The 20502-nt window shown below is 36.7% G+C and overlaps 2 protein-coding genes across 14 annotated transcripts in view; one reads left to right on the top strand and one right to left on the bottom strand.

Annotated features, from left to right (window-relative positions):
* The window catches only part of WDSUB1 (WD repeat, sterile alpha motif and U-box domain containing 1), a 40405-nt gene extending 20343 nt beyond the window's left edge, over window positions 1–20062 (top strand). For 4 of the 9 annotated variants that reach the window (XM_087949937.1, XM_087949933.1, XM_087949934.1 and 1 more), the window contains exon 11: window positions 815–5333. In XM_087949937.1, coding sequence (XP_087806063.1) covers window positions 815–993 — 179 coding nt within the window. In that variant the 3' untranslated portion in view covers window positions 994–5333. Of the gene's footprint in view, window positions 1–814; window positions 5334–19883 lie in introns of those variants that run through there. The other 5 variants (XM_026674564.2, XM_087949938.1, XM_087949941.1 and 2 more) reach the window with 2 other exon arrangements.
* Window positions 2222–20502, bottom strand: part of TANC1 (tetratricopeptide repeat, ankyrin repeat and coiled-coil containing 1) — a 153437-nt gene continuing 135156 nt past the window's right edge. For all 5 annotated transcript variants that reach the window (XM_026674439.2, XM_087949930.1, XM_087949929.1 and 2 more), the window contains 9 exons: window positions 19839–19917; window positions 17934–18067; window positions 17071–17194; window positions 16625–16800; window positions 15060–15192; window positions 12783–12874; window positions 6717–6863; window positions 6125–6225; window positions 2222–4803 (listed from right to left, as the gene is read on the bottom strand). In XM_026674439.2, coding sequence (XP_026530224.2) covers window positions 3444–4803; window positions 6125–6225; window positions 6717–6863; window positions 12783–12874; window positions 15060–15192; window positions 16625–16800; window positions 17071–17194; window positions 17934–18067; window positions 19839–19917 — 2346 coding nt within the window. In that variant the 3' untranslated portion in view covers window positions 2222–3443. The remainder of the gene's footprint in view (window positions 4804–6124; window positions 6226–6716; window positions 6864–12782; window positions 12875–15059; window positions 15193–16624; window positions 16801–17070; window positions 17195–17933; window positions 18068–19838; window positions 19918–20502) is intronic.

The raw sequence follows: 20502 nt of genomic DNA on the forward strand, positions 1-20502 counted from the left end.
TTTTTGGTGTGGGTGGGGCAAAGACTTTGCTTACAATTATAAAAATGTCTTACTAGTACATAAAATTGTAGCCTTTAACGAGGCTGTCATCTGTAAGTATAATACACAGGACTTAGTTTTGAGGGGAGCGGGAAGAGACATGCTTTCCCTGTTTACATACTGCAGGTGAAGAAAATTTCAGTGTGTGAAGGTAACACTTGTACAGTCCGGATCCTGCAAACAGGAATTTAAATTGTCAAGAAAGGCCTTTTTCGCATAGCAGAGTTCTCAGCAATTGTGGCCCTCCACATATTGAGCCAGCATACCTGATCCCAGCTTGGCATCCATGTATGCATTATGACAGTGCAAAGCTATTTGGATCAGTTCGCCATGCTGGGGCCTTTCAAAAGCTCTGTGTGGCTGCCTCAGGAGCCGCCTCACAGCGTCTGAATATGAATGACTAGTCAAGACAGCACTTCCAGTCTGAATTGCTGCCAAAGCAGCAGGAGCCTTCTGTAAAAGATGTAAAAGACACAACACTTTGTCACTTCAAGCAGTGGTACTGAATGATTTTGTGTAACATAAAAACGGTATTTAATGAAATTTTCTACATTGTATTAATCTTTTACATCTGTACATTAGTAGATTCTTATTGCGTTAGAGTCAGAGGAGGCAGTTACAAAGTTCATACTGATTTCTTCCAAATAATATATGTACATTTGTGTCTATTGATACAAAGTTGATCCGTTTCCTATCTGAAGAGACTAGAATTTTTGCTTTAAGTTATGATTAATAGAGCACGACTGTTTTCAGGAATGCTTATTTCTTTCTTTAGATGGCTACTCCTATGAGAAAGAAGCAATAGAAAATTGGATAATTAAAAAACGGCGTTCTAGTCCAATGACGAATCTCCCTCTTCAGAGACTTGTACTTACCCCAAACCGAGCACTAAAAATGGCTATTAATCGCTGGTTGGAAACTCAGCAAAAATATAATGAAAAGCAAGCACCTTAAAGACTGTCACCTTTTTTTCAAAATTAGAGGAAATGAATCTAAAGGTATGCAAAACATTTCAATAGTGAGCTGCTTCCTGTTGATACGGTGCACTTTTTTTAAAAACACCGGTTAATTGATAACATTATCTCAAATAATTTAAGCCTTGACAAATGTCAGCTATTGTTACAAATGATTTTAAGTTTCTGTTATTGAATGAAATCATCATGGCTGCAGTGATATTTATATTAAAATGGATTCCATTGATGTAGGACTTGGTTTTGATTAAGTATGCATGGGTTAGAAAGTAAGTTTTATTAATTTCAAGACAGTATATAGCTTGTAATAGATTATGCTCTGCAGTAAGTTATTTAGCAACCAGCAAAGTAATGATGTGACTTTTCCTAGATTTCGATATCAGAGCTTGCCAAAAACTCCTGGGCTGAGCCCATAGTAGACCAGAAATAAAGAATTGAGGCCAGGGAGATGCACGTTTTTCTATCCCTGTCCTGGATCTCTAAGTGTACATATTTATGTTCCTGTTTATTCCAAAGAATGTGGGAACACCATGGCCCTGACAGAGAGCAACAGGTACTTAGATCTTTGGGATCAAAAGCCTGTCTTGCCCAGCCTTCTTCCAAATACCTTTGTGAAATGGGTCTGGTGTCATGTTTTGTTGAGCTCAGAAAGAGCTAGTACAAGGAGCAAGAATCTGAAGTTAGTTTTCCAGTTCTGAGATTTCCTAGGACTCTTTTATCAAGTTGACATGACCATGTGCTGTTAGATTTTGCATGACCTGGTGTTAACAGCAGAATTATTGCCCTGAAACCATGTTCCTTTTATTAAATGTGTTACAAACAATCTTTGTCTTCAGAGGACTATGATCAAGAATGAAGTGAAAAACTTCCCAGACTATGCAGTTTAACTAAAAGGGCATCTCACGACCAATTATAACTTTGTACAACTGCAATACATTCCTATTTCAGTGCCTTTCTAGATGTGTAGCCTAGATAGAAAGTTGACAATTCAACCAAAGTTGTGGCATGGAATAATTGTCAACTTATTGGAGACCAGCTGTTGAGTTCATCTACAAATATTAAACACTCACTTGGGTTCCAACAATTTTTGGAAGAGAGAAGTAATCTATGCAGATTGTTCATATATTTTACATTTGAAATGGATCCTAATTAAGCTTGCATTAATGATGACCTCAGCGTTGTGCTGTAAAACTACACTACTGAACCAGAAACTATATTAATAATCTTTTATTTAATAAGAGAAAAATACAGTAGCTGTGCAAAAAATAGATCTACAGAACAAGAGAATAAGATTGTACAAATACCAAGATAAACAATAAATAAGCTACAGAATAGATTAAGTCATTCCAAAACAGACTTTTTAATGCTTTTTTTTAAAAAATGTGTGAAGTTGTTATAATGTAACATATATTCTGTACATATGGAAATAAATTTGTTGAAGGGACTACAGAATTTTCCAGCTTATACAACCAGCCTTTATTACTTTTAGGAGCATCCTTACAAATGTGCCTCTTCAAGAACAATTTGTAATTTAAATAGATATTTCCTACTGCATACTGAGGAAAGTATCAATGGCCTTTATGTAAGCTTCTCCCTCAGATAGATATTAGATGTTCTATAAAAAATACTCTATGACCTGTATTTCTCTTTGTTTTTCTGATATAACACCTCAAAAGATGTTTAGATAAACTATGTAAAGTGCTGATTGTATGTTGTTAACTTGTCATATGAGTCAGTGCAATAACAAAGATGTTGAATAAAATGCATGCAAAATTTTACTTCTTGCCTTGCAATAATGATAGACAGCCTCAATTGCATGGAATAAAATATCACTGCTGAAATATTTGTAAAGATGATATATTTGCCAGGTTTATAAAAGTGGGAGAATAACAGTCAATCTTCCTTCTAAGAAAATACTCATTGACAAAAGTAAAGGTTCTGTGGGTTTCATCCTCTGGAACCAATAAATCAAATTTAAACAATAAACAATATACATGACCGAACAAAGTGAGTTTTACAACACAATCCTATAGTCTGAGAAGTAAATTATATTTATGTTCATTGAGACTTAGTCCCCAGTGACTGTATATACCACTTCAGCTTCAGGACTGCAGATTTTTAAAATACATTTTTTTTTTTTAAAAAAAAGAAAAATTAGTTTGCTATACTGCCGCAGGCTGCGTAAATCCGAACTTGCAAAGATTGGCATAAATGATGGAACTTTTCAACTGTGTTAAGAAATACCTTAAGAACCTATTTAAAAAAAACGACGATAGGATAGCTGGGTTAATGTTCATATTGCAGCTACAAGATCACATTTTTGTGATACACTCCCTAAAATATGAATAATAGCAGTAACCTATATGCCACTATTGCAGTATGTTTTACAGCCAAAAGCTCATCCCTGTTATTAATTTGCAACAGAACAGTGGCTCATACATTAGATTCTACAAAAGATCGCTTTGGTTTTGCAGAAGTGATGTGACTTGAATGAATGTCTTTGCTTAGCTGAGAATGCTGTTTGGAGAGAGCTTCCTGATATAAATGAGCCACCGGCTTACCTATCCTGTTATCTTGAGGACCGGCAGATGCTTGGTGCCTTAATTCCTCCAGTTCTTTAGACTGAGTTCCATTTTGGAGATTGTCTCCTATTATTAGGGAAGAGGGAGAGAAAGATAAACCCTGATTTGCAGAGTTGCTTGCTGGTTTGGAAGAAAACTCCCAGCTTGCAGATAAAGCTGTCCCAGAACTCTTCAGGACCCCTTCTGTAGCTTGGCTGTGCCAACTGCGATTCGAGGGGTTCATCTGCTGCTGCTGGAAGCGTACAGTTTTATCCATGATCCCCATGAATGGAATACTGCGGGACCGGTGTTCGGCTGAACCACTCTGACCAAGCCAGGCTTTGTTCTCCTTGAGTTGCATGTCGAGATTTTGTCCTGCCATGCATTCAGAAAAGCTGCTGCTAGATGACAAGCTGCTTGTTGAGCTGGAAGGTGCCATGTTGACAGAAAGTAAACTGGCGCTACTTTGCTGCCTTAATTCACCAGTTCCTTGACTTAATGGAGGAGGAGGATACACGGCCAGCTTCTCATGTGTTCTGGACTTACTCATGAAAGATCCTTTGTCACTAGGCTGCAAGTAGGGAACCTGGCCAGCTGCTAATCTTTCATTGAAAAGTGCACAGGTACTGCCTGCTGATACTGTGTGTGCCCCATCTAAATGCTGTGCTTTATTGTTCGGAGTCATATGGTGCCTGGAAGTCACAGGGCTTGAAGGAAGATACTGAAGGTGCTGAATCTTTGTGCCAGACTGGCTAGAACTAAGTCTTGCCCCAGCCTGGGCAGAATTCAGATGCTGACTGGTTTTTACTATCTGAGCTTGTTTCGTGGACTGCACAGACAAGCCAGGCTCTCGCAAATATGCACTGCCAGCTCTGTTTGGAGGAGATACAGGCCTAAATTTCTGCTGGGTACCTTCCTGAGGGTTTCTGCTACAGGATAAAGAAGCCTGGGAAAGTGGCAATCTTGGCCTAGCTGGACCAGGTTCCTGTTCACACAAAAATTCTTCCTCTTTTATCTCTTCCAGGCTGAAGTGATCCTGCACAAGTACTTCACCCTCATAGTCAGAGTCATTGCTCTGCTGCGGCGCCTGAAAACACTGCTGCTTTTGTTGCTGCGTTCTCTGGAGCTGTTTGCACTCCTCTTCAACTCGAGCTAGCAGTCTCTTGATTTCTTGGTTTCCAGGGCACAACTTTATGGCTTCCCGCAGATCCGTGAGGGCTGCCTGAAATTGCCTGGAAGAAAGGAAATCCAAAAAAACAATGAGTTTGGCACATTCCTCTTTTCGCTACAACAAGCCACAGTGTATATATATATTTTGGCAGTTCCTTATATATATATATTTCATAACCCACTTTTGTAAATCCCTTTCAAGAGTAGCACGATAAGCTCCTGGCCTTATTTCCCAAAGCAGTTTCAAAAAAAGCAACCCCTTGTCAAAAATGCCCTTAGCAATAAAACAGTTTTCATGAAAGTGGCTTCTTTTTCTGCAATGGGCTTTCTTCTGAAGGAGATAAAGGACATTGTGTATAATCCAGAATGGTCCTGGGGAGTCTGGAAAGGTTCCTCTGCAGAACTGTGTATCTTCCCTTAACATTGCATTCCTAAGACATATGCACATCTGTGTACATTTCATACTATGGCAAGTTTTGGATGTGCTACAATATGCATCTAGAGAGCATGCAAAAATGTAAAATAGTAAAAAGTTTTATGTTGATGAATAGTGTAAAAATAAATTTGATATATTAAATAAAGATCAGATAAATAACTTGGTAAATGTTCTCTTACGTCAGCGACAAAACAGTACAATCTGCTACTTCCAAATATAGGAACAATAGGCCTCAAAACTCTTTTAAAAAATTACTGACAAAGAACAATAGAAAACCTAACCTAGTAAATTAAATAAATGTGGAATAATAGTTATGCTTTAATTAACATAATTTTCTGTTATTACTGTTAAATGGTATTTGTTATCTTGGCCTCATCCAGTTTTTAAAATGTGGCTCCTGACTCAAAAAAGCTAATGTACTGCTGTTTTAGACAAGAGCGCCCAGTCCAAAAAAATGTATCTCAGTTTGGAAAGGAAATAAATACACATAACCAAGCCTTGCTTTTAGCAAAGCATTATGTTTCCCCCTCTTTTTAGAAAATTATACCAAAAAGGGTGATAGTAAGGCTGTTTCATATATATTGCACATCCCAATATTTTCAATTTCGTTGAAGTCAGTGTTTGATTATGGCATTTAAGGAGGTGATTTTAACCATTTTTTGTGCTCCTTCCAAAAATATCCCAATTATTTTTTTCCTCATAATACTGTAAGTGTCAGTTAACAGTTTTTCTGTTCAGTTCCACAGACCATCATGGTACCCCACCAAGACTGGAAATTCTGCCAGCATAAACAAACAAAAGTAACACAAAATATCCATTAACAGCTTGGAAACCAGTAGAAAACTTCTCGGTCTTTTGTCAAAATGTAATATTGAAGGCCGTATCATCATTCTTACACATTTTTTTAAAATATTACCAAAATATTATTGCAAAAGGGCTTTAAGTACCTGCTGTTCCTCTTGGCTCTTGCCCTAGCATAATATGCTTCATAGGATGTGGGTTTGAGGTCAAGGGCCTTGGTAGCAAATTCCTCTGCCATGCCAAAATCCTGCCAAAATTAACAGTGCAGAAATTAATATAACCATTTGACTGAGGAGTATCTGCTTAGATAACCTCAAGACATCTTCCTAATCCCACTTCTGAATCTGTTTGTGATCCATCTATACCTGAGATACAGATGATTGTCATGAATTGAAGATGTGGGTACCCAAATTGCTTTCAGAAATACCTTGATGTCTGAAAGATCAGACACTGTAAAAGATGTCTGAAAAGATATGCAAGCAGTCACACTTAAACAGTGTCAAGAACACATGGTGCCCTCCCTCATCCCCCACCCAATTTAAACAATACTAAAAGAGCCAAAACTTTCAAAAACTTTATATTCTTGGATGAAACTGTAAGTCATTACAAATGTTTTTTTTAAGGCAATTGCCCATTATTCAAAAAAGCTGCTGAATTAGTATTATCTAAACTGGCAGTTCCACCCAGAATTATTTTCTGCAAATCATACCATGGGGAAAAACTTGGAAAGGAGCTTACATTAGTTTTTCTGCGACATCTTGATAAATTCAGGTATAAGGAAACCCTGAGTTCATTGAAAGCTTTCATTTCTTCTCCAAAACTCTCTCGAGGAAACTTCCTTAAGGCATACTGATACCGCTGTGCTGCCTCTTTCATCTTCCCTTTCTGCAGATCAAACCACAGAACAATAATATTTCATTGCTGAAAGTGTTTTCAACTTTAAAATAAACTGGTAGTCCAGTGGGCATCATTAAAGACTAAAAAAGGTTGACTTCCGGTTTGAAAGGCTTCGGCGACAGACAGAAATCCGCGATCGTGCGCAGTTTCTGTCTGGGCTCGCCGCTGGAGCGCCCCGAGCCGGCTGGTTTCGGGGCTAAGCCACCCCGCAGAGGTGGTGAAGAGGGGGGAGACCGCCAGCAGGGTTGAGGAGAGCCTCATCTCTCCTCCTCAGCTGGCCATTACTCCTTTTCCCGAAGGCGCTTGTAGCGGTGGTCAGAAATGGCCACCACAAAGAAGAACTCGACTGGAAAAGAATGTGCTGGAGGAAGATAAGAAGTGAAAGTTTTGGCTGACCGGGTTAAATTGTAAAAGCAACAACCAAGGTACCCTGGAATTTAAACTTACAAAAAATAACATCACTCCCAAAGAAGAGTCGGAAGCAGCGAAGGAAAGTGAAAAGGGAAAGGTTTGGCTTTTTTTTCCTTCTCTCTCCTTCCCTATACTGACAACTAAGAGACTTAAATAAGAAATCGGAAAAATCCGCTTTGACATCAATAGGCAATTAAGCTGAAAATAAAACAAAATGCCAAAGGGATAATAAGGATTTCTGGACATTAAAAACTTTCTTTTTCATAAGCAGGAAGGGAGAGAAAAAGAATAAGGGCAGGATCTGGAAGAGGGAGGAGACTGCCTGGAATTAAAAAGAATCTACAGTAAAACTTCAACAAGACTTCTAAAAGATACATTTTAACTGAAACTTTGCAACTAAATAGTAACCCCAGGAAGAGAAAGTGAAAAAAAAAGAGCAAAAAAAGAAACAGCTTGCGTGTATTTGGATTATTTGGTGATCTTTGGATTCTTGGTTATTATATTTGAATGACTAAAATCAATCGGGTGGTTGTTTAAAAATTTATACAATGGCACCACTTCTGGATGAATTGAAAATGGAACTTAAAAAGTACAAAGAAGATGCACAAGAAGGGAAGGGTTCTTTTGGCTTTGTTTTTCAATTCTTAGAAATGGAGATTTGGAACTATGAGAAACAACAAGACTGCAAAACAAGAAGACTGGGACAAAGAAGAAGCCATCTTTAATGAACAAGCAATTTTATGTGGGGAAGAAAAAGGAAAGGGGGGAAAGAGAATGGAGAATTTAAGACTTAAAAAAACAACCAAAGAAAAGAAAAATAATTCGAAAAATAAGTATAATACTGGAAAGCAACAGAAAAGGGGAATACAGAAGAGAAAAATAGAGGTAGAGAGACAAGGGGGTAAAAAGGAGAGAGAAGAAGAGAGGGACGAAGGAAAGGAAAAGAAGTTACAAAGGACTGGAGCAAGATATAGAGAAACAGGACCTATTTAGAGATAATGGGTGAAAATCTAACTGAAAAAGGGATTCTGTAAAGGTACATAAGATTGTATTGTTATATTAGTAATAGAAATAACTTTAGAAAATTGGAAACAACGTATGATTAAAATGAGGGATAAAATAGTGTAATTTAGTGAAATGTTTGTGAATAAAATAAGTGAAATAAAATAAACGAGAAAATTGAATTAGGAAGGAACGGGAACATTTTAATTAGTCAATGTTTTATAAAATATAAGTGAAGAGGGGGGGAATTAACTATGGAAAGCTTATAATTGTTCTCATAGAAATATGATATTTAATTGAAAAGTAATGTTAAAGATGTTAAGACTTTAATGAATATTAATATTAATGATAGAATTGAATTGGAATGGATTGTTGTTTTAATTATATTATACATTTATAACTTTATCTTTTTTCCAGAATACAGTGTGTAGTTTAAAAGTGTACCAAGCAGAATCTGAATGGAAGTTATGTATTATATTGAATGTTACAATTTAGGGAAAATATATAAAGGCGTCATACTCCAATCAGTAACTACAGGAGAAATTTTGTTTAATGAGAAAAGATAATAGATAATTGAAACCCGGACAGACCAAAAATATAAATACAATGATTTGAATTGAGATGAGATAATTAAAATAAAATTGAGAAAATTAAAAGAGGGGAGAAGCTATGCAGAAAATGTAAAATAGTAATAAGATATGGAATAGAATATAAAAATGAGCATGAACCTGAATTTGTGTCTGTACGAAGAAATGTAACCCGGGATTACGCTACTTTCAAAAAAGATGTTTTATTTGTATTTTTTTTTCTCTTTGTGAAAACTCAAATAAAATTTACGGGAAAAAAAGACTTTAAAAAGGTTGATTTTCTTGATAAACAGTAATACTGTTTGTACTTCACATATTTTACTAAAAATATTTTTTACTGGATAATATAGACTTGGAATTTCATGGAGATTGTTTGAGGAATACTTGCATGTTTACTTTCAGGGCCTATCTATGTATAGGCAAGAGTCTGCTGTGATATGATAGGGACCACAAAGATTTTTTTAAAAACTAATTAAATCTGAAATTGCATTCTGTATCTTAATGAAACTGGGATGTTTAAAAATATTTTAAACAATATCCTATGTAAATGTGTAACATCTTACCAATCAGTTTAAAAATTATGAAGCTATTTCATTTTGGAAGCTAACTAGATTTCAACAATAATGATCTTTTACATCAGGTACGGAAGCAAATAATATAGTTGATGAAACTTAACTATATTTGCTTCATACCTGAACTAAATACATGGCAGTGCTTTGAATATTCTTTTAAAAACAAGTTATACCTGTAATAAAGACAATATTTTTTCATTTACAGGTATTTTTCTGTTTTATTAACATGTATATTTGTAAAGAGAAAAAGATTATACAATACAAAACAGTGTAATTCAGAGGTACAAAACTATGAGTAAACTACACTGCTAAATTGAATTATGCATGGATTTTATCAACTTTAGAGATATTTCAGAAGGAAGCATGCAGAGTAGTAAGTGTATATTTAGATAATATTTATGAAGTTAATTATTAAAGGATATCTTTATACGTAAACCCACTTAAATAAAAATTAATTAACACATAAGGCAGATTCACAAATGATAGTTCTATAAAAAGAATGAAAAAGTAGGGAATGATCAGGTGCAATTCCATAAATCTCATTAAAATACAATCTTTCACTTGCATCTTAACTTTTACTTGAAAGTCATTTAATTAATTTAAACTTATCATACTGATTTTTTTTTGAAATGAACAGAAAGACATCCAATATATTTTAACTACTAATATAACCCTAATATGCCTTACATCTGGAGATAATTCAAATTTCTTCGTCTAAGTAAAAAAACTTCACATGTTTTGAAAAGTAAAGCATTTATATTTTAGATAAATGTACACACAATTTAATTGAGTCTTGCTTAGGTTATATCTATCTCAGTGAAGTGGATACTTTATAGAGAAATGTATTAAGGAGATATATATCTCCTTAATACATTTCTCTATAAAGTATCCACTTCACTGAGATAGATATAACCTAAGCAAGACTCAATTAAATTGTGTGCACATTTATCTAAAATATAATTGGCAATGGTTGGGTAATTTCTATTTGAAATGTGTGTGAAGAAACAATGGCACTCCCTGCTGTCCCATTTCTAGTACATTGCCTTATTATTCGTGCTTCTTAACTTTGGCAATTTTACAAAATGCGTAGACTTCAAAAACACAAAATATGCTGTCTGGAGAATTCTGGGAGTTGAAGTCCATGCCTCTTAAAGTTGGTTGAGAAACACTTATACAGGTACTTAACTTAAGGCAAGCCTTGCTGTGCACTGTGATTAAAATAGAACTGTGCATTGTTTTGAATGTGGAGAAAGGCCATTTCAAAGCACATTGGTGCATGTGCAGCATCACTTGGCAACTCCTTAAACCAACACCAACATTTCCTGGGATCATGTTGTAGCTGCAGGAGGCAGCTGCTGATGGCTGTTAGCTGTGAAGTACTCCCACCCCCCCTTTTCTCTCTCGGTTTTATTCATCACACACAAAGGCCTGTGCAAATTATGGTTCTGGAACTTTCTAAAAGCTTAGCTTTATCATTATATCAATCTTTAGCATTTCAATTTACTTAGCTGACTTCCAAAGGCTACTCCTTGGCCAGGGCTTTTAACTCCTTTTGGAAGTGTTGTAAAACGACATCAGTAGGCGTCTTGTTAACGAGAAATGGACTTCCATCAGGAAGAATCCTGTGCACCTTAAAACATAGCTCTTGGTTCCCTATGCTCTCATTTAAAAACAAATGCTTGAAGGCAGGGGTGTCACACTCACATCATCATGGTGGCGTCACGTGACTATCGGGACTTCCCCCCCCTTCGCTAAACAGGGCATGGACATGGCCAGCTTGTGACGCATCTGGCCCACAGGCCAGAGTTTGACAGCCCTGATTTAAGGCATCAACAGGATTTTTTTTACCCTTCATCCTCAAACTGGCTTCGTGTAATTATCTAGATTGGTTCGGCCTCTCTTGCTAGTTCTTTAAAGTCCCTTGTGCTGGTGAACCATACACAGAACTTGGCAGTCATAGCTCCATATCTAAAAATGAAATTGAGAGGAAAGGAGAGGCGAAATCTCGCAATAGCTTGCATCTCTGGGTTCTCTTTTCTCAGAGTGGGCAGAGATCAATTATCACAGGGTCCAGGGTGTCCCTCCACTTCTCACTACTCTGCTTAGGTTTCCTGCTTCTTCTTTTCCCTTTGGAGAATAAGCACAAACTCCCTTAATCACTTTTTCCCCTCAATCTTTAATTTAAAAAATACTGAATAGATTCACAGTTCTTCTAGTTCTCAAAAGTCTTTCAAAAATCGCTAGGACCTAAGGCAACTTACTTCTCCAAGGGCTGCTGACCATGAAAATTGTTCTCTTGGTTAATTACTTCTCTATGTCACACCGAAGAACTCTGTGCTCTGCAGACCAGTGAACCTTACATTGTTTCACACAAGGAAAGTTAGAGACATGCCAGAAAACTCAGCACTTTGTTTGTCACAAAGACCTCAAAGCTCCATGCCTTTCATGGTGGGAATTGGCTTACTTCATAGCTCATCAGATTCTAAAGGGCTGCTTTTAATGTCTGCCGTCACTGCCAGAGGATACCCTATCAGGACACTCATGGAGTGTTCGTTCCCAGCTCCAATCCATCCAACATTACGGCTTGGATGTTGCTGACTGGCCTCATGCAGATTTTCACAAGACAGAGCACTATTCTATGTTATCGCAGACCATCACTCTACAATATGCTTTCTACTCTCTAATATGTATCACGTAGAGAGTCATAAAGAATAATGGAGAGTTCAGTTTTCTATAACTGCAATTCTTCTCAGTAATCATCTGCACATTCAGGCACTTCTCCTTTTGAGCCTCTTATCGCATCAAGCTCCTTAACCCTACACTCTGAAGGGGCATCTGTAATAGGAAGGAAATGACCCAACCAAATGACCAACTTTAGAATGTTCTAGAGCTGTAGCCTTCGCGGGCACAGATCTGTGAATCTGAATGTACTGGTTAGAAGTACACAACTAGTCATTGTTATTTCTCCTATGTAAGATTACACAGGAATCACAATTACTATACTATGTGATTTTTACTATCATTAGAGAAACCTTACTAGAATCAGAATTACATTGTATTATATTCGTGCACAATTCACATATGAGTACAGAAATCAACATTTAAACAGTTGCAATAACCATTGCCTTGATTACACTTTTATATTTTAAATGAAGTTATTTTATCTTTTTCAGTCAAGATTAAGATTATTAATATTACAAATAAAAGCAAATATATTGTACAAAGCCACTCTGCATGTAACAGTAGTTTAGCAATCTATACTATGGATATTTTACCAGTACGTATACCAGTTCACTCATTCATTCAGATCTCAATCAACACAAGTATCCACCTACTTTATACATTATGTTTCCTTCTTCAATTAACTTCTGTAGAAGGATAATCAGAATATCAGGTTTTGAAGTAGCCATGGCCCATGCTGCGTTTCCTGAAATAAGTAAAATTAACACTTAAATGCATTCTAAGATTTTTTTTCCAAACTCCTATATTTAGGTAACTCAACAGTGCCTCTTAGCTGATGCTATCAGTTCTCCCCCATCCCAATTTTTATCTAAAAATGAAGCTTTACAGCATAATGGTTTGTCTGGCTAGAACAAACCAGCTCTTTAAAGAATGCAATTAAGAAAGCAATCTTAGCTTTCAGGCTGTTGTTGAATTTTTAGGCTAAATCCTGACATGAAAAAGGGATGTTGCTTGCAAGTAAATCAACAATTCCCGCTAGCTATTCGTGATGCAAGAGTCCCATAAAAAGGGGGATGCTTTAGTCTGTCTTCCAACAATATCAGGAGGTCTTGCTGATCTCAAACCAACATCTTTGAAACGGATTCTGCAGGCTCTGAAACTCAAGGTGCTCTAGAACAGTTTTCCTGTACTGGATTATATTAGTATGGCTTGCTGTTTTTTTGGAATTCCATGTATGTCACTACAACTATCTCTTCAAATCTGGGTATCTGGATGTATTGTTTAAAGGAACACATTCCAGGATTTTCACAGGCTTTACTAAGCCTATATGTTGAGGGCTGAAAAAGAAGATTCAAACTTTTTTTTGTTTTTGTTTTGACACTTGGACTGAAGAGGGCGGCTCTTGGCTTACAAGTACCTCCTTATACTTGCCACCTTAGCACTTGTGGAAGTGTGGAAATATCTTATCTCAAACAGAGTTCTTTCTTCCCAAGAAGAAATGGACCCTACCTCACTGTTCTGGATAGTGGGAAACAAAAGCAGCACAGAAGAATTGCAATAGGCAAAGAAACAAAGCCATTCCACCCTGGATATAGTGTGCAGTTCCTCATCCAGAGTCAGGAGGAAGTCAGGGTCTCAGTGAGATGACTCAAGGTGAACGTCAAACCAAGCAAGCTGGATGTGTTGTCTAGGAATCATCTGCTTCCTTATTTGTCCCAGCGATTAAAGACATTAACAATACAAGGGTTGTCTGAGTTAACCAAATCAGATTTATTGTTTTTATTGCTCAGTTTCTAAATGCTTTGAGTCCTTTGTTGTAACTGTATAAAGAACTTAATAAATCACTCTAAAGTAGGAGTGCTTCCCCAAAGGAGCAGGTCCAGAACTTTTAGACAAATGTTTTTTGTTGGACCCTACCTGCATGAGGAAAACCTGGAGCAATTATCCAGCCCCTTCTAGGTTAAATTACTGCAGTATGCTTTACATAGGGCTATATTTTAAAACTATTTGATAGTGACAATTAATAAATAATGCACAGCCCACTCCAGGTGCAGTCTCTGGAAATGTCCAGCATAACTATTCAGGGCACTGTGTTAGGAGCCAGTGGACTTTTGGTTACAATTTCAATAGCTAGCTATTACTTTTAAAATTCTACACGATTCTACATAATCCAGATATGCTTAGAACTGAAGACAAGCAATCTATCCAGGATATATACTAGACAGGGACCATGGATTATGGGTGAAGGGCTTTGTCTCTCTCTATATGCTCCATCCTGAAGGAATTTCGCCTTCCCCAATAGCTTTCACAGAAGAACATTCAGAGTGCAATGTTGCCAGGCATTACTATGGGAGGGATTTAAATATAACTTTAATGAAAATATTTATTTTGTATAATGAGTTATGCACCACTGAAAGTCCACATGGAGTCGGCAGCCTGGAAATATTGTAATAAGCTTAGCAATGTGGAATAATCTATTTCTGTCTTGTTCTTGGACAACTCCATTCTTTCTAATCTTGTTTTGTTTCTATTATAGCTGCTAATTTTTCATGATCTGTAACAGATATATAACCTTCGGGTGTCTACGCTCTAAAAAAAACAGTCGTGAAATGTTATATGAATTAACTGAACAATTAATCTAATTATTCTTCATGTGTTTAATAAGTCTACCTTTCTGTCACATTTGTAATTACAATTCAGCATTGTTTGGAGGTACCTGGGAGTTAATGCCCAAGCTTTGGATACTTATAGGCTAAGAATTTAACTTAAAATAGATAACATCTGAATTGCTAAAAATCTCCGTTTATTTAGGATAGGCATGATATTAGTACTAATATTAATATTTAGAATATTTATAAAAGTCTAGTGCAAACACTTTGGGCTTTAAAACATTCCTAAAAGGTGTTATTTTCTCAACACCTTTCACTGACCTAACTTGGCTCCTTTTCGAAGCAAGGTGACAACCACTGAGGTATTTCGACATCCAATGGCTCTGTCCAGCGGGCGCATTCCACTGTTATCAACATGCTCAATTACAGCTCCCTTCTCCACTAAATACTGCACCTGTAAGCAATAAAAATGTAAAGCAATAAAGCTTTTTTAAAATAAAAAAAAATCAACATTACTTTGTGGTAATCGGTGCAGCCACTCAATCCTCAATTTGAAACAATACAATCGGGAACAGTTATTTCACGTATTCGTTTTGTACATCAAATTCCTACTACTGTAATGCTTAGGTCACTTGATCAATAAAGTGCTCTACAGCTGTTTTTCCAGGAAGCATAATCTTGAAAGACATGTTTAATTAATATTTCTTAATGTATTCCATCAAGCTTCAAAAAAACCTTTGGCATAACTTGGTTTGTAAATTAAAATATTTTCTACAGGCAGACACTGTATTTAAAAAAACACCAGGTTCTTAAACCATTTATATTATGAATATCCAGACTTTAACCATAAAATACCCTAAGCATTTTTTATACTTGGCTAATCCAGAACACAACCGCCTGAACAATTTTACTCAAGCCTAGACTTGCACCTGTGTCATCTCTTCTGCAGAAGCTGCAGGTACAATTCACAGTGCTGGTTATCATGTTTAAAGCCCTACATGGCTTAGGGCCAGGTTATTTGATGGTCCACGTCTCCCCTATTCTATCCACCCACCCCCATCAGGGTAGGAAGAATATTACGGGTCTCATCAATCACAGAATGTCATCTGATGGAACCACAAAAAAGGGTCTTCTCAGTGGTGGCCCCTTTGTTACGGAACATCACCCCCCACCCCCCTGGAGATATGGTTGGTCCCCACCCTGCTCCTTCTCCAAAAAGCCATAAAAACATTGCTTTGTTAGTAGGCCTGGATGGAAATGGAAGTAATTAAGTGGCTAATCTAAGCAGACTGTTCTACCATGAGGGGTAGGGTAGGGTTTATTATTATACGATGGATCTTTTACATTTTTAAATGTTGTAAGCTGTTTGGAGTCACTTATATGTGAGTTGGGCAGCTATACAAATTTGTTGGATGAATAAATAGTTCTGCAGCTAGACTGTTGTTATAGGCATCCGTACCATATGAAAGTGTACAATCTACAAATATATAAAGTACAAACTACAAAAATTAACACAGAAGCTATACTCAAAGACCTCTTTCGAAGATCTTTTTTGCATCTCATCTATTGAAATCACAATAAACAATGCAATTTTGAAGTTAGGCAGTTAGAAAAAAAGGGTATAATGTTACTCCTTTCAGTATTTTGATCTGGTGGTGTGACATAGCATTGAAAGTATTTTAATTGAGAATCAAATGAGCAAAATATATGCATTTCTAAAGTACTCAACATTAAATAGCAGCTCCATTAAAAAAAAATCTGCTAAATGTCTTTCCTGCACCTACAAAAAAAGCAATATGAATTTGCTTAAATAGTAAGGTAATGATAGTTTTACTTGATTTCAGGTAGTGAAATTGACAGAGAAGATAAAATGCATCCTGGCTTACAATATCTGAGTCTCCATAGAATGCTGCTAGATCCAAAGGTGTCCTTCCATTCTTGTCTGTTTGTCCTATTTTGGCATCTTTTTCAACCAAATATTGGACCAGACTCTTATGTCCTTTGAGGCAAGCCCAGCTCAATGCTGTCAGGCCTTCCTTGTCCACTAATGAAATATCAGCACCTATATGCAAACAAACAAAAAGGAGTGAGAAAATGTTTTTTTAAATTAAGCTGATATTCATATATGGTATCTTTCATTTAACTGTTTGACTTTCCTTAGAAAACTCACAACACACACACATTTTAATTTCAACTGGAGTTTGGGTCTTTGCCTGGATTCATAAAAGTTTATGTTCAGAAATACATCAACAATAAATAGTATCTATGTTAGAATAATTAGAAAAATAAGGTCATTTGGAAAAAAAAGTTTTGGAGAAGCCATTCATTGTACCTTTAGAGACTAGAAATTCAACAGTGCTCAGATGTCCTTCACAAGATGCCACCATGAGCGGTGTTCTGCTTTGCCTGTCACTTAAATTTATATCAGCACCATGTTCCAATAGAAGCTTTGCTATCTGGAAAAATGAAAAAAAAAACTCATTAGTCACACTGCAAAATTGCAATCATTGAAAACAAAAGATGTCTTTCACATGAACATCTGAACCTACAGAAACTCTGGCCAGCTGACTGAAACACATTTAAACCACAAAATACAAATTTCTTCTAACCATATTTGACCAGAGGATAGTAGGGAGTTTCCAGAAGTAAAGATGTGACCCAGAAGTTCTTTGAGATGCCCCAGAAATAATTACCTGACAAAACAGCCCTATTTTGGGACAAGTCACTTTAAGGATACACTTCAAAGGATTTATTAAGAGCCTCGGTGGTGCAGTGGTTAGAGTGCAGTACTGCAGGCTATTTCTGCTGACAGCCAGCTGCCTGCAATTTGGCAGATCGAATCTCACCAGGCTCAAGTTTGACTCAGCCTTCCAAGGTGGGTAAAATGAGGACTCAGATTGTTGAGGGTCTGCAACTGAGAACACTGAGACCTTATGCATCAGAGACAAATTCCTTGTGTGTCCAATCATGCTTGGCCAATAAAGAATTCTCTTCTCTTCTCTCCTCTCTTCTCCCTACTCTTTCCTAAATCAACTAGTTTTACACATTTGTAGTTATATCTAAACAAAGCCTTGGCTTTTGTTAATTCATCAGATTTCCTTTTGATTTTGAAAATGGCTACACTGAGTTTATATTATGGATGTTTCTTTCCTCCTGTCAATTAAACTGTTTTATGCATAACGGTATAGCCCCCACCTGCCAGTGACCCTGACGCACGGCACAGAAAAGTGGAGGTATCCCTCTCTTATTAGGTCTTGTAACTAGGGCCCCATGTTCCAGTAGGAGCTCACACGCTTCCAGTTTTCCTCTCCCAGCAGCAGCAGTCAATGCTAAAAATGAAAGAAAAAGGGGAAAAATGTACTATCAAGGATTTAAAGGGGACCAGAAAAAACATAAGAACATTCTATGTATTAAGGCTACACAGAACATATAATTCAATAATCACTGCAAGGGAACTCCCCTATACCCTCAGATTTTAACCTTCATTATAATTATAGAGAGGAAAATAATTCAGTTTGCTTGTATTAAAAATCAGAACACTTGTCCCTATCTCAATAAGGTTATTTGACTCAACTTAAATTAAAAATATGCTTGAACTTTTATCTAAAATACTACAAGAAATACACATACAATTTTTAAAAACAAGGCATTTGGCACTGGGGACAACTCTACTTATTTTAGGATTGTGCTGACCCAAGCAGTCTGATAGTTGGATTTATACTTTCTAACTGATCACTATGGGTAGTGTAAGGCAAGGCTAGCCATCATCGTAAAAACAGAATGCAGACCTGTCTTTTATCTCAGCATTTCTCATAGCTCTAAGGTCACTTAAGATACAAAAACAATGAATCTCAAGTATACCATATTGGGGAAAAAGCAAGGCCAAAGATTAGCTTGTACTGGGCTTAAAACAAACAAGTTCCTCTGGGACAAAAAAAACACAACTATGCTCAGGAATGCTAACCATTCTAGTTGAGAACTCCCATCTTTAATCTGCCTGATGAATTCTGACTTTAGGAAAGAAGTTTAAATGAAAATCTAAACAAGAAGCTGATGCAAAATGGAAAATATGAGAGCAACCCATTAGACCAGAGGAATGCTGCCACAAATGTTGAAAAAAGTTGGGGTGAAGGAAAGAACATTTTTCAGTTAAATGATTTGAACAGCTGAAAGCTGTTGTACTCAATATAAACTGTCTCATTCGCTTTCCTGTATCTCACATGGCATTTCAAATAATATCCGTTTCACAAATGCTGGCTTTTGTGCAATTTCTGACACAGTGGAGCAAAACATATTGGAATTTAATTTCTAGAATACATCTTTTCTGGCAAAATAGGACAGCAGCTTTTGCACTACTGAATCAGGCCATGACTGATTCATCTCACTATTTTCCATCATGACCGCAGAATTTCAGGCAGATGTAGTTTTTGTGTGCAACCCGAGATAGAATTTACAATCTTCTGCAAGTCAAACACAGCCTCTATTGAACACTGAGCACCCTTCCATTCTCAGATACTGGTCTAGTGTTGTACATCACCTAATTAGACAGACCCACTGAAAAAAGAAAAGGATCGTTCCCTAATAAATAAATAAAATCATACAAAGAAATGGAAATTAATACTTTGAGCCTCACTATGCATGGGGCCAATCCGAAACACTAATTAGAATTAAAATGACAAGATGCACTAACTTCATTTACTTAAGTACTTTTTCATTGCACACTTTCCACAAAGAAATGAGAAGAGGCTCTGACAAAAGAAGCAAGCAAACTTTAAAATAAACAAGCACTGCCATGACCAATTTTTTTTTGAATTTTTAAGTCTAACATTGCTTCACAGAAGGTAACAGTGTTAAAAAGTTCAGTTCCCTATTCATGCTTATCCTGAGTATTAATACCATGACATAGTCACCCTGACACTATCATTGCTATCTCTGGGTACACAAACAATCACCAGATTTTCAATAGTGAATTAAGTTTGGTAATTATGTGTCCTTCACCCCCACCCCAATTGGTAAGCATTGCAATCTACACATTTCACTCAGTTTTTACAATGTACCATTGTTTGGAAAGTTTAAAAAAAAAACTTTTAGCACATATACCTGTTTCTCCCCACAAAGTATCTGTTTCGTTGATGTCAATTATAGGCTCCTTGTCAATTCTTATCAAAAAACGAATGACCTAAGGGAAGAAAAATGAAAAGGGAGGAACAGAGGACAAACAATGGATGAAGTCCATCAAATCATGAGTTTGCTCAACTGTTGCACTTCATTACTGTGAATGGTGCTTGTGTAAACACTGGGTTTCAATTAAAGGACATATTATACATAGATTGTACTGTATTAAATTAACAGCAAAGCTGACATGGATGTAGCTTGTGAATAAAGCAGGTCTTTTTGCCTTTTAGCTTTGAAAAGTTCCAAATTAAAACTCCCCAGTATTCATCAACTAGGTCAGTGGTTCTCAACCTTCATCACGGACCACCTTTAAATACCTCTTCTGGCCACGAACCATGACCTCAGACACCTCACCCCCCCCAAGACTTAAGATTTAAATCATAACATTTCTTCAAAAGTCTTCGAGGACCTCCTGTGACAACACTACCCTCCTCCAAGGAATCCTCAGACCACAGATTGAGAACTACTGAACTAGATCATCATCAGGTGTGGCCAACAGATTGTCTCAGAAGACAATGTGCCTATTAACTGTTATCTTATTCCCTGCAATGTGCAGTTATAAGAATACACATATTTCTCATTAAAGTGG

Source organism: Notechis scutatus, chromosome 1, assembly GCF_049901735.1.
Source record: "Notechis scutatus isolate UNSWTSFEM ecotype Mainland chromosome 1, rNotScu1.2, whole genome shotgun sequence".
Lineage (NCBI taxonomy): Eukaryota > Metazoa > Chordata > Lepidosauria > Squamata > Elapidae > Notechis > Notechis scutatus.